This window comes from Geotrypetes seraphini, chromosome 3 (assembly GCF_902459505.1).
Source record: "Geotrypetes seraphini chromosome 3, aGeoSer1.1, whole genome shotgun sequence".
Classification (NCBI taxonomy): domain Eukaryota; kingdom Metazoa; phylum Chordata; class Amphibia; order Gymnophiona; family Dermophiidae; genus Geotrypetes; species Geotrypetes seraphini.
In genome coordinates, this window is record NC_047086.1 from 336372915 (window position 1) to 336386498 (window position 13584).

Genomic DNA, 13584 nt, shown 5'->3' on the forward strand with positions numbered 1-13584 from the left:
GCCGGTAATTTGGATCTCAAATTATTAATTTTGTTATTAAAAAACTCAGCCAAGGCATCTACCGATGGGGAAGAGTCTAAAGCAGGGGTGTCCAACCTGCGGCGCAAGGGCCGCATGCGGCCTCGTGAAGTATTTTGTGCGGCCCCGGTCGAGGGCAATGCAGTGTTTTCCTCTGCTGCCCCCGGATGTTTACCGTCTTGCCAGCTTCCTCCTCTGTCTTGCTGCAGCATTTGCGTGGCCCCAGAAACATTTTTTTCAGCCAATGCGGCCCAGGGAAGCCAAAAGGTTGGACACCTCTGGTCTAAAGTTAAACAAGAACATGCCTGTGTATCATAAAGATTGTTAACTGATTCAAAAAGATTTTTAATATTAATGTTTGGTGTGCCAATTTTTGGGGCGTAAAAATTAGTATGTTTCTCTGTAATCAATTTTTTGTAATCTTTTAATTTGCGTCTCCAATTCAATCTACCTTCACTATCTCCTGATTTCAACCATAGTCTTTTCAATTTCCATAGTTCCCGTTTCACTATTCCCAATTCAGCATCAAACCAAACATCCAAATTTTTTTTGTCTCATTAATTTAATAGGTGTCATTTTATTATTATCTGTATACTCGTATTGGTCCAAGAATCGACAAAAGATGATTCAAAATCTGAATTTGAAATTATATCATAGTGTGACTAGAATTCCACTGGGTTCACCAAGCCTCTACTGGCTTTTTGTCTTCTTAGATTTAGTTTTAAATCATCTTACATACCAGCTAAGTTGGAAATTACATAGTCGGTGGTCTGACCATAAAGAATCAGTCCAGTTGATTAACTAATTCTTTGGAGGAGAAAATAACTAAACCTAACTGATGGCCTTTTTGATGGGTCTTTTCTGGGGCTGGCTTGAAAAAGTCTGAAGAAGACATAAAGGATAATAGATCTTTAGTGTCTCCCCGATCTACCTGCTCAAGATGAATATTCATATCACCAATCAATAAATTATAAGGACCTGCTATTGAATTTGTAAGGAGAAATTCAAAGAAATCATCCTTAGCTAAGGACCATTTCTTAGGTGGAATATAAAACAGTGTGATTATTAAAACATCTTCTGACTGATTAGTCCATAGTTTACAGGAGAGAATCTCGATATCCGCTGAGGATTTCAAGGCTAGTATAGTAGAATCAAAAGAATCTCTCAGAATAATAGCTAGTCCTCCCCCTCTTCCGGATAGAGATATAATTTTAAAACCTGGAGGGAGGCATTCACGTATAATAATAATATTATCTGCGATTAACCATGTCTCTGTTAATAAAACAAAGTTGGGGTTAGATTCCTCCAGCCAATCTTTGACCTGCTGCAACTTATTCCTAATAATCGTATATTTAAGTAAGAACAATGAAGATTTCGATGGTGAAAGGAATCAGCGGTCACTGATTGAGTAAGATTCTTCAGCCTCCACTATTATACTCCCTGCCTGGTTGTATGGGCAAGTGCTGCTTGTTTCATAGTGGTAAAGTAGTTAGCAGGCTCCAATTTGGACCTGCTCTCTGTTGAATGGAAAAATTATGTTCTTACCTGTTAATTTTCTTTCCCTTAGACGCAGCAGATGAATCCAGAGACCAATGGGATAGCTCATATCTACCAGCAGGCGGAGATAGAGAAACTGATTAACAGGTGGTCCTATTGGCTGGCACTCCTCCTGTCTCATCAGTATAGCTCTTTGCCCAAGCACACGTAACCAGCAATAGGCATAGCATGTAAAAAACTTCTTTCCCATAACAAATCTCAAAATGCAATAATACAGAAAACAACCTGCCATAATAACAAACTGCAAAAGTTGCAAAATAAAAAACCGAGAGACAATATCCAGAAAGGGTGGGGCTCTGGATTCATCTGCTGCGTCTAAAGGAAAGAAAATTAACAGGTAAGAACATAATTTTTCCTTCCCTAGCAACAGCAGCAGATGAATCCAGAGACCAATGGGATGTAGCAAAGCAATCCTCAATCTGGGTGGGAAGCAAACGCCGTCTCCGCAACAACCGAAGCACAAAACGCCCCTACCGCATGTGCCCCCACATCCAAGCAGAAATGGGGAGAGAAAGCACGCTCGGAAGACCAATTAGCCGCGAGACAAATCTCCTCCAAGGAAAAAAACCTCTGGGCCGAGCCCAAGAAGTAGCCATCGCTCCAGCGGAATGGTCATGAAGTTCTTTCGCCAACCGCTTCCCTGCCAGCAAGCAAACATAAAGAATGTCCTCCTGGACCCATTGAGCGATGGAGGCTTCGGACGCCACCAAACGTTTGAGGCGTCCCTTGAAGAATGCAAAAAGGAGATATAAACAACTAAAAGTCGTAAGAAACTGAGCTCACAGAGAATGCTACGTACATATCAAAAAATGCAGTGAATAAAAGCACTGCTCCCAATTTCCCCTCCCAGGAAGAAGGAAGGAAAATTGAGCATGACATAAAAGAAAAGATGACACCCCCCTAGAAAGAAATAATGGTACCATCCGAACTGATACCCCATATTTCGGAAATCAGAAATAGGAATCCCCGTTGAACAAGGCCTGCAACATAGAAAACTGCAGAGCTGAAGCCATGGCCACAAGAAACCCCAGGTTCAACGGCACAGCCCTTTAGAGTTCCAAAAGACAAGGATGAAATGAAGCCTTCGGTATACTGAGAAGAAGTACGTGAAGATTGTACTCCAAACCGGGCTTTCTAAGAGGCGCATGAATATACCGCACTCTGTTTAGGACCTGAACTACATGAAGCTGAGAAGTAAGCGAAGAGCAATATACCTAGCCCTTGTAACAAGCTAAGAATGGCACTAGAAGCTGAAGGGAATTGAACGCTAAGCCCTCGGCAATACACCTGTGCCAAAAAGGAACTCTGGAGTGGTTCAAACGTTAAGAAGCACCCAAGAAAGGAAAAACCTCCAAAAGGAAGCAGAAGCCACAGGAGAAGACGTCCGTAGCACCTGGATAAGAGAAGAAACAACCTGCTTCGCATAATCCTTACACGTCAGCCAAGATTTTTCAAAAAACTAGGTCGTAATACTAAAGTAGTACAAATATCCATGTTGAACGGACCCTAGGCGAGCAAAGCCGGAGATACCAGGAAACTTCTTAGTCCAGCTGTTGAAAGACTCATCAAATCCGCAAAGTAAGGATGGCGCCGCCAATCCAGAGATTCTACAAATACTGTGCCCGGAAAGCGAGCTCGAGGTGGCAAATCCAAGCCATCGGAAAACACTGAAAAAGAGAAGGCAGAAGCGAGAAAGGAGCCATGCAGCTACCCCCTCTAACTCCCACTCCCTGGGCCCGCCGAAGAAGCTAGGAAGCTTAGAATTGAGAGATGAGGTCTAGGTCAAGCAGATCTCACTTCCATAAAAAGAGCTAGAACGCTTGAGCCACAAATCTCAATATCCAGGATGCAGAAGATTACACTATTACTAACATGCACACTTTCCAGAGCGTACACAGCGCTGTACACTGTAACATACAAGAAATGGGCCATGCTCAGATTCCGCGGAGAGAAAGTCTATCCAAACTCTTATCCTGATCCATAAAAGGATCTGCCAACAGAAGACGAAGATGAGAGTCCACCCATTGAAGCAGAACAACTTCACCTGCCAATGAGTACAACACTTACTGCCCAAGCAGTAGAGAAATACCCCCATCCTAATACTGACCAAAAGGACCCTCAGCGGCAATCCGGAAGAATGATCTGAAGCTCCAGAAAGGTAGCCTGACCCTGCTCAAGAGCAGAAGAATGAACAAGTACTGAGTCGCCTCTGAAGACCAGACTCCAGGAGCTGAGGATGGAAGCCACGGAGCCCCCCAACCCGACAGCCCGGGATGGTCGGTGATCATGAGATACTCCAGCAAAGACCGAGGCATGTCTTGAAAAGAGAAATCGCGCGGAGCCACCAAATCATACAGAGTGATGCAGGAGGAGCATACCAAATAATTGGTGCCCTGAGATACCGGGAACCACCGGAACAAAAGCGACTGCTGTAGCGTAAGAAGGAGAAAGCAAGCCGAAGTCCCCAGTGGAGTCAGCAATATGGATCCCAGAAACTGTACAGAATCCCATACTCTTGGTCATGGTAAGCGAAGAAGAATACCAATCTGAGACAGAGACCCCACGCCCAAGTCTCCGGAAAGAAACACATGTCTCTCCTATATGAATAAAAACATCACCCCGATATACCTATAAATAGTACAGGAGAAAAGAGTGCTGTGCAAATTCAAAGATGCACGTGTAAAGAACTGAGGAAAAGATATCACCCTTTTCATGTCAGTCAAATGGCCCGACTGGAAGTCGTCCGAATCAAGCAGGCAGTCAAGAAGAAATTAGATGAATCGCCTGGTAGCACCAAAACGGTACCACCGCCCACATCACCTAAAACGTTCGTGAAGCCTTGGGTAGGCAAAATGGCATGTACCAAAACCGAAAGCGCCGCTCCAAGAGAGGCAGGCAAACCAAGTGCCGATTCGGAGTCCATAGAGAAAATGTAAATATACTCCCAGGTTGTCTGCAGAAATGTGTAACCCCGAGAAACTAATTCAGCAGAATGGGATCCAGCCTGCCCAATGCCCCCTATCTCGGGCACCATGCGGTAAGTGGAACAACGTCCCTTAGTTCCCGAAGAACTATAAGAACCGTCCTGAGGACCAGTAACACTGAAAAGGGAAACACAAAACATAGAGACTCCAAGAACGAACTGGAAAACCTGAGGAGAATGCAAAGATGCAAGCATCCTGAAAAATCTTCACAGCCCTCTGACCTGACATTATAGTTTCTTCTCCCTCATGAGAAAGCCTGAAGAGTCATTGGAAGAAGTCAAGATCCCCTCAGAATGAAGTGCAGAAGGTCAGGGAATGGCAGAATAAGACTGTAGGATCTGCAAGAAGATTCTCCTAGGAAAAATCAAGGTTCACAATGTAAAGAGGAATATACTGGAACCATGAAAACAGTACTAACCCCATGCAACATGAGCGAAATACGTATGTCCTTTAAAGTGAATACATACTAGACTCAATCAAGATGCTGCATCTACCGTCCCGTGGAAAACAACATTTTCCTTACAGGTATCAGACAAAGCTCACATCGTTAATGAGAGCTTCAGGGATGAGGCTAACAGCCACATAGTGCGTGAACCTCCATGGGTTTGATAGAATAGGTAACTGGCTCCTGGTTAAAAGGAGCTGTACAGCCTTTTCTGTTTGGTTGGGGGGCCCGTCTAGCATGTGCCATGAGAAAATGGTGACAGGAGAAACCAGCGTGATAAGCATGGAAATCTGAAGTCCAGGCCCCCTCAGAAATAGAGAAAGAGAGTCCTGGCCGCAGGAATATGCGCAGTGTCATTATGCCCATAGAGACAGCCCGAACTTGGAAACTGCTTGTACTACCTTTAGGCATAAATATCCTGTGCCACTACTAGACACATGCAGCTCAGCACAGAGGCCCAAACAAGGACAGTTACCAATAGACAAAAGCTCAATCTGCAGGGACCCCAAGAGAGACAATGAGATACCTGTGTGAAATACAGGGCACTATCTTACTGCTGATCTCACTGTGCCGTGAGTTGCCGTATGTCGCCCCAGTCTGGAGACAAACCGAGACTGGGTGACCTAGCAACCCCTTGAGTGCTAACCCCAGAGTCCGATTAAACAAGCAGCTTCCTTCAAGGGAGTACAGCAGGAACACAGACATAGACATATAAAGCTGCCCAAGCTTGTCCCAAAGCTGGTGAAACACATACAACTTGTCTGAACCGGAAAGAAGAGAAGCCCCGGCATACCCTGACCAAAGTCAGCTGGAAACAAACTACCGGAACGCTGCAGCTCTCCCGCCATCGCCGGAGACCCATGCGCACGCCTGATTCTCGCTGACACGTGGCCGCTGCATCAACGCTCCTAGAAACATAGTCTGATTCGAGCCCCACAAAATTTACCCTGCCGCGGCTTGCATAGAAAGAAAATCAGACTCGGGGAATAACCAGAAGAACAGCCCACAGCACCGGAAAAAACATATCCCATCTCATGCGCGCTGCTATAAACCGGCACCTGCACAATCAGCTGCACATGGCCGTGACAAACACTGATGAAAGAGAGCCTCAGAATAAACAGGACTACTGCTGCACTGAAACCCAACAAAGAGAACAAGTACGAGCATGAAATCACATCGCTACTGCTGCGCTGTAACCAACAAGGAAACAAAGCGCGTGCATGCAAAGGGCGGGAAGTCCCGGCTCCCTCCATGGATTTCTAGTCATAAAACTTAGCCTCAATAAAATATCCATACCTTAAATGTATGATGACCGAACCCACAGTACTAAGACTCCCAAACAGAACCTGAAGTTCAAACAACTGTAAAAGCCAGACATACTCACAGCTTGTTGTTAGGGCCGGCTGAAGCCAGTTTGCAGCAAAAGCATGGCAGAATGTAACAACTGTGGTCTCTTTTTTTTTTTTTTTTTTTTTACAGAGAAGGGAAAGAAGAAAAAATTTGAGACCCAGTCAGACCCTCTAGCAATGGAGGGAGGGTGAGGCAGGGACAAGGGGGGGGCCCAAGTGTAACATCTAAAGCCGGCACCGTTCAGCCGGACACCCCTGTCTCACTGAAGAGAAAAATCTCAACAGGAGAAATAGCACTGCCAGCTCACTGAAGAGAAACCTCAACAGGAGAAAATAAAGTTCCAGCTACAGCCAGAATTCAGGAGCTAGTTGAATAGCGACCTTTTCCTGCTGGGAGATAGAGATTACTGATGAGACAGGAGGAGTGCCAGCCAATAGGACCACCTGTTAATCAGTTTCTCTATCTCCACCTGCTGGTAGATGTGAGCTATCCCATTGGTCTCTGGATTCATCTGCTGCTGTTGCTAGGGAAATTCCCATTGCTGGTGGTGTGACAAACGAACCTAGATCCTGACCACCTCCTTCCCCCAGTTGTCCAAAATTACCTCAATGGCAAATATTCACCCTCAAAACTCTCCTTCCTTCCCCCCAACATCAGCATAAACTTGGATACTACTTTTAGGGATCAAGCAGCTAAATAAAGGAGACTGAGAATTGAAGATCGCTTTTGTTCCCCACCAGCCACAAGGGAAAGCCCTGGAAATAACCAGAACTGAGTATTCGCTAATGTGGGAAGAGGTTGAGGTATGTTTTGGGTTTGATTTCTGTTCATCAAGAGAGAAGAGGGTCAATGTGGTGATGTTGATTTGTATTGCCCCCATTTTTTTATAATTCAAGTTTACCCATAATTCAAGTTTAAAAAGGCAGCTAGCACTTGTCAGTGTCTCATAAAAAGTACAAAAGCTAACAAGGAAATCTTCTCTTACAGACATGTATTCCTGTTACAAAATAGGAAGTATATGTCTGTTTTGACTACACCCCCACCACCACACCCTTTAAAAATCTCTGTGTCCCAGGGATGTATACAAGCAAATAGCTGCTTTATAACATTGTTATTTGGGATATGTATGCTGTGTATATGTGCAAACATTGCTATTTATACTTCTAGATGCTTCTAAAATGGCTCTGATAATGTTTCAGTAATATATTACAGAAGACAATGCATGCATAGCTGCTTCTTAAGTATGGCAATAATGCAAATCTACCCATATAAGACTCTATAAACCTAAGAATGTGAAAGGGGTGAACCTTATGTCATTACTGGGGAAAAAAATAAAAATAAACAAAACTCTTCTTCTGGTCTCTGGAAGTAACAAACCAAAAATTACTGGTTCTTTAAGAAAGGAAACCATACGGAAAAAAAAAATTCTAGCTCCATTAGGAACAGCATTGAACAGTAGTAGACTGTCTTATCACTCAGGAAACACTCTCATACTGTGGGGAAAAAGACCAAATAAAAAAAATTTAAAATGTGATTCCTAGGCAAAAGCAGTAAAAGTGATTTGTAGTCATTGTTCACCAGCCTCAAGTATACTCTCATTTCACACACACAGCTGAGCTGAAATGTCCTCGATCTCAACTTTAACAAAGTCTTTTTTCCTCAAAATAACTTACAAAAATAATTGCTGGAGCACGTGCTTTTTCTGCTTGGCCAGTATCTCTTACACTGGAGCTCCAACCTTCTCTTCTCTCTTTCTTCCCTGCTTCCTGGAACTGGTATAAAATAGAAGACTGTGAGCCCCATCCTACTGACAAATCAATTACTCTCAGAAAAAGGGAAATCAGAACTCAAATTGACTTACAACTGGTACATGGTGCCACAGAGAATAAATGCTCCATGCTACTGTAGCATTTCATATAAAGTGTGTGTGTATAAGGTAAACAAATAGAAGATTCATATACTTACCTCAGAACTTGATCCACCATCATATGAACTAGTAGCAAGTCGAGCCAAGTTGCACAGGTGCTGAAACAGGTTCAGACCAGTCATGCTGATAGTTTCAGGTTTTAGTTGTGGCATCTTAACAAACAAAACAATAGTCTTTACATATGAAAATAAAATTTCTTTGCATTCATGTGATATATTTGGTTGGCAACATATCCTATTAATTTCTCTGATCATAAAAAATGCATGAACATATACTGCATATTATTCACAAAATATGGCAAGCATTCCCTCTTTAAGATGAAAACATGCTGGACCTCGCATACAGATCACAATGTTAAAAAAAAAAAAGCCTAGAAATAAGCTCCAGGTTCTAACCCAAAAACTCAATAGTAATGTTATCCAAGACATTAAAGTTAGATTCCAGAGCCTCTGGCAGAGTTCTGTTGCTGCAATGGATAGTCGAGCTAGACAGGAATTAAGACTAGAAAGGGGGAATGGTACAAGTAGCTCTGAAAGATGGATCATGATAATGCACCAACATAGGCTGCCTCCTACTGAGGTGAAATCCGAAAAAAGCAGAAGGAAGATGCAAACCCAAATAAATGAATCCCCTGCAATTCATGGATTAATCAAGCCAATTTCAGGGAAAAATATTTTATTTAGACAGCAATTAAAAAGACATGTAACTCATAAATGACTTCTATATCATTCAAGAATATTAAAGTAAAAGTGAAAATCCTTTGTTTTTAAAATAACACCAATAAAAATGAAAACAATGGAGAAACTAAGTAGTAAGCCTAAATTAATCTATAAATAGAGGTCTGGGGATTTTTTGTGTACTAAAATGATAAAATAAAAGTTTACTACTTTAAGTTCAATTTTTTGAATTATATAGGTTGAAGAACTTCATCAAGTAGTTAAAAATACAGTCAAACCTCGGTTTGCGAGTAACGTGGTTTGTGAGTGTTTTGCAAGATGAGCAAAACACTCCCGTAAACCTTAACTCGCAAAACGTGTGTTGACTCAAGCTCTCACTATGGTGCTTGTACGTGGTGCGTGTGTTGTTGGAGCGGCGGCCGGCTTGACTGGGGAGTTGAGAGGTCCTGCGCATGCTTTTGGAAGATGGCGGCCGACTTGAATCGGAAGTCGGGAGGTGCTGGTGGACGGCAGAGGCATCAGCCGAAGTGGGAGGGCAGCTGCACGGGAACCCCAAGGGAAGGAAGCCACCACGCTGCAAGGGCTACAGCACCCATAGGCAGGTACCCACCCCTGGGCCACCATAGCAAACCCTGGTTGTGGAACAAATTGTTTGAGTTTACATTGTGGCCTATGGGGAACTTTGCTTTGATATATGAGTACTTTGGCTTACGAACATGCTTCTAGAATGAATTATGCTCGTAAACCAAGGTACCACTGTAATTCCTAAAGTTTAATTTGAAAGTAAGCCCAGCAATAAAATATCACACACATACCTTTTCTAAGAAAAGATGTTTATAGGTTTCCATTCCCATAGCATGCTGATCTTTACTCCGAACTTGATTTAAGAACCAGTGTAGTGCATCATCATAGCACTCAGAATCTTCTACTAAACAGTGCCATAAAGCATCCACCTGCTCTAAGCTCAGCCCTATAAACAGAATTCAACACTTATTTTGCCATTTTTAGTAAACAGACATTCCCATTACATTAACATGAAATATGAAATGCAGACTAAATTATTTCTACATAGTACATGTAGAATGATTTTTGGCTAACAGAAAAATAAAACAGAAATCCAGAGTAAAACTTAATAATGATTAAAGAAACAGCTAAGGAAACATGAGGCATTGTTTATTTTGCCATCACAAGAATTCCACGTTAGGTTGGCAAATACTGTTCCAGGATTAATACCACTACTATAAATTTTAAAAGCAATCAACAATCTGCCTGAATATAATTCACAACATGGGTCTAGGTCAATATATTCCTGTATTCTTTTGTATTTTGCAATGCTGGGTGAGCCAACCTGACAAACAGTCAGTCCATAAGCTACAGGTGTCCAACATTACAATTTTTTTCCATTCCACCACCCTGTCCCCCATGTAAAAATGTATATTTTTTTTTATTCCACTCTCCACAGACTGCATTCATAAGTGGCTGTGTGATTCCTGCTGGCTGAAAGACTGCCTCCTTTAAGATGTCCTCTCAGAGTCATTTAGCCACAAAGGCAGCCATCAATATGGTGTTATACTGCAAAGAAATATAAACTCAAGTAAAACAGGCCATGTCCCACAGAGAAAAGAATCCAGCTTTTTCCTGTCAAGCCATACATTTATTCATCTGTTCCTGAAAGCAGACAACCAATTTGAAGAACAAATATAAAACATGAATGATATAATTCCTATGGGTCGGAGTTACTAACATGCTACCATAGAAGTGTACACTAATGCCAAGAACATACATTATTTAACCAAGGTCCTGTTTTATATAACGGGATCTAGTATCTAATAACATGTATTAATGGCATTAGAAAGCAGTAGCAGCTCATATTAATGACTAAATGCATATGTTAAAATTAAGTACCATGTCAGTCTGCCACACACAAAATGTTTACAGAACCAAAAAAGTAGCAAGGCAGGAAACATTTATTGTTAACAGATGTTAAAAGTTGTAAGATTTCATGATAACTCAGACAGGGAACCATTGTTTGAGAAAGAGAGCCATTCACTAATTTAATACCGATATTGTATCTATTTACTTCTTCATTGACTCATACAAAAATAGAAACAATTAAAATATATTAACCACACTCTAAAGAAACTATAAATAGAAAGCAGAAATAAGCTGCTAGAAAGTGAACAGCTAACATGAAAACTGTTTAAACAATGCCTTCAAGAAACACAAGTTACTTACTTGTAGCAGATGTTCTCTGTGGACAGCAGGATGTCAGTCCTTATAACCAGGTGATGTCATCCAATGAAGTCCACACATATAAGCCTCTGCAGCTTAGAAAACTGTCTGGAAGATCTCAAGAGGAACTATAGCATATATGGATGACTTCCCACCTGATGAAGTTTCTCCTGACGAAGGCCCTGATCATGAAATCCATCTACATGGGTTCCCTAGATTCAGTCAATGAAATAGCTTGGTTTAAGAGAGCACTGCTAGTTGAGGTGAGAGGTTATATGAGGACTTGTTGCCCATGGAGAATATCTGCCACAGGTAAATAACTTGGTTTCGCCCAGGACAAGAAGAATAGAAGTCCTCGCTCAATTGTGACTCCCTGCTTTCAACAGTAAAAAAAGGCGAAAACACAAGAAAGGTACCACAAAAGGGCAGATGGCAAAAATTGCCTTAAGATGGTAATGCATTACAGGGGAAACAAAACCACAAACACAAATAGACAAAATAAGGAGTGCGAACACATAGAAAACAATGGACAACTGAAGGCGAGCCAGCATGGCTTCTGCAAGGGAAGGTCGTGCCTCACGAACTTGCTGTACTTCTTTGAGGGAATAAACAGCCAGATGGATAAGGGGGAATCCATAGACATCATTTACCTTGACTTCCAAAAAGCCTTCGACAAGGTACCTCACGAACGGCTACTTAAAAAGCTGTGGTACCACGGGGTGCAAGGGGATATATACCGATGGATCAAACACTGGTTGGCAGGCAGGAAACAGAGGGTTGGAGTAAAAGGCCAATACTCAGACTGGCAATGGGTCACGAGCCGAGTTCCACAGGGGTCGGTGCTGGGACCTCTACTGTTCAACATATTTATTAACGATCTGGAGGCAGGGACAAAATGTGAGGTTATCAAATTTGCTGATGACACCAAACTCTGCAGCAGGGTTAGAAACACGGAAGACTGTGAAGACCTGCAAAGGGACCTAACGAAACTGGAAGACTGGGCAAAAAAGTGGCAAATGAGTTTTAACGTAGAGAAATGCAAGGTCATGCATGTAGGGAAAAAGAACCCGATGTTCAGCTACAAAATGGGGGGAACACTGCTAGGGGTGAGTAACCTTGAAAGGGACCTGGGGGTGATGGTCGACACATCACTGAAACCATCGGCGCAATGTGCGACAGCCTCAAAGAAAGCAAACAGAATGCTGGGCATCATCAAAAAGGGTATTACAACCAGGACGAAGGAAGTCATCATGCCGCTGTATCGCACAATGGTGCGCCCGCACCTGGAGTACTGTGTTCAATACTGGTCGTCGTACCTCAAGAAGGACATGGCGATACTCGAGGGAGTGCAGAGGAGGGCGACTAAACTGATAAAAGGTATGGAAAATTTTTCATACGCTGACAGGTTAAAAATGCTGGGGCTGTTCTCCCTGGAGAAGAGGAGACTTAAGAGGGGACATGATAGAAACCTTCAAAATCCTTAAGGGCATAGAGAAAGTGAATAAGGACAGATTCTTCAAACCATGGGGAGCCACAAGCACTAGGGGTCACTCGGAGAAATTGAAAGGGGACAGGTTTAGAACAAATGCTAGGAAGTTATTTTTTACCCAGAGGGTGGTGGACACATGGAACGCGCTTCCGGAGAATGTGATAAGCCAGAACTCTGTACAGGGGTTCAAGGAGGGTTTGGATAGGTTCTTGAAGGATAAGGGGATAGAGGGGTACGGATATAACTTGAGGTAGGTTATAGAAGTAGGCAGAAACCACTTCACAGGTCGCAGACCTGATGGGCCGCCGCGGGAGCGGACCGCTGGGCGAGATGGACCTCGGTCTGACCCAGTGGAGGCAACTTCTTATGTTCTTAATTGTCCTAAAAAGACTGGTGAACAAATGATGTCATAAAAAGGCTTTTAATTCTTCCAATGGTTCAAATAGTTTATTCATCCAATAACTCAAAGACTTGACATGTACTTGTTTCGGCCTGCCTCAGGAGTCTAAAAATATATATACATACATTAAAAACATGGAAAAGCATCAGATCACAAACACATGTATATGTGAAACAATAAATTCATGCAATCAAAACGTCATTAAAAATTGTCAATAATATACATTTAAAACTTACTTAATTGGTCATTATAAGAACATAAGAATTGCCACTGCTGGGTCAGACCAGTGGTCCATGGTGCCCAGCGAAGGCCCTTTTCTCCTACAGTGGCAAAATAACACCCAGAATTTATGAAGTTTGTTGGTTGGGCTGAGAACTTTACAGTAGAGAATGATACGGTGGTTGTTAACTGCAGATAGCCGCAGGTAACCCGCCGAAATGGGGAGAGAAAAATTAGTGGTCGCTGCAGGGACAAGGCCATTCACCGTCCCATGGAGCGGTAAATG

At 42.6% G+C, this 13584-nt stretch overlaps 1 protein-coding gene across 8 annotated transcripts in view; it reads right to left on the minus strand.

The window, feature by feature from the left end:
• The window catches only part of USP34 (ubiquitin specific peptidase 34), a 1084964-nt gene that overhangs the window by 608665 nt on the left and 462715 nt on the right, over positions 1 to 13584 (minus strand). For all 8 annotated transcript variants that reach the window (XM_033939082.1, XM_033939080.1, XM_033939079.1 and 5 more), the window contains 3 exons: positions 9774 to 9928; positions 8320 to 8433; positions 8028 to 8126 (listed from right to left, as the gene is read on the minus strand). In XM_033939082.1, the coding sequence (XP_033794973.1) occupies positions 8028 to 8126; positions 8320 to 8433; positions 9774 to 9928 (368 nt within the window). The remainder of the gene's footprint in view (positions 1 to 8027; positions 8127 to 8319; positions 8434 to 9773; positions 9929 to 13584) is intronic.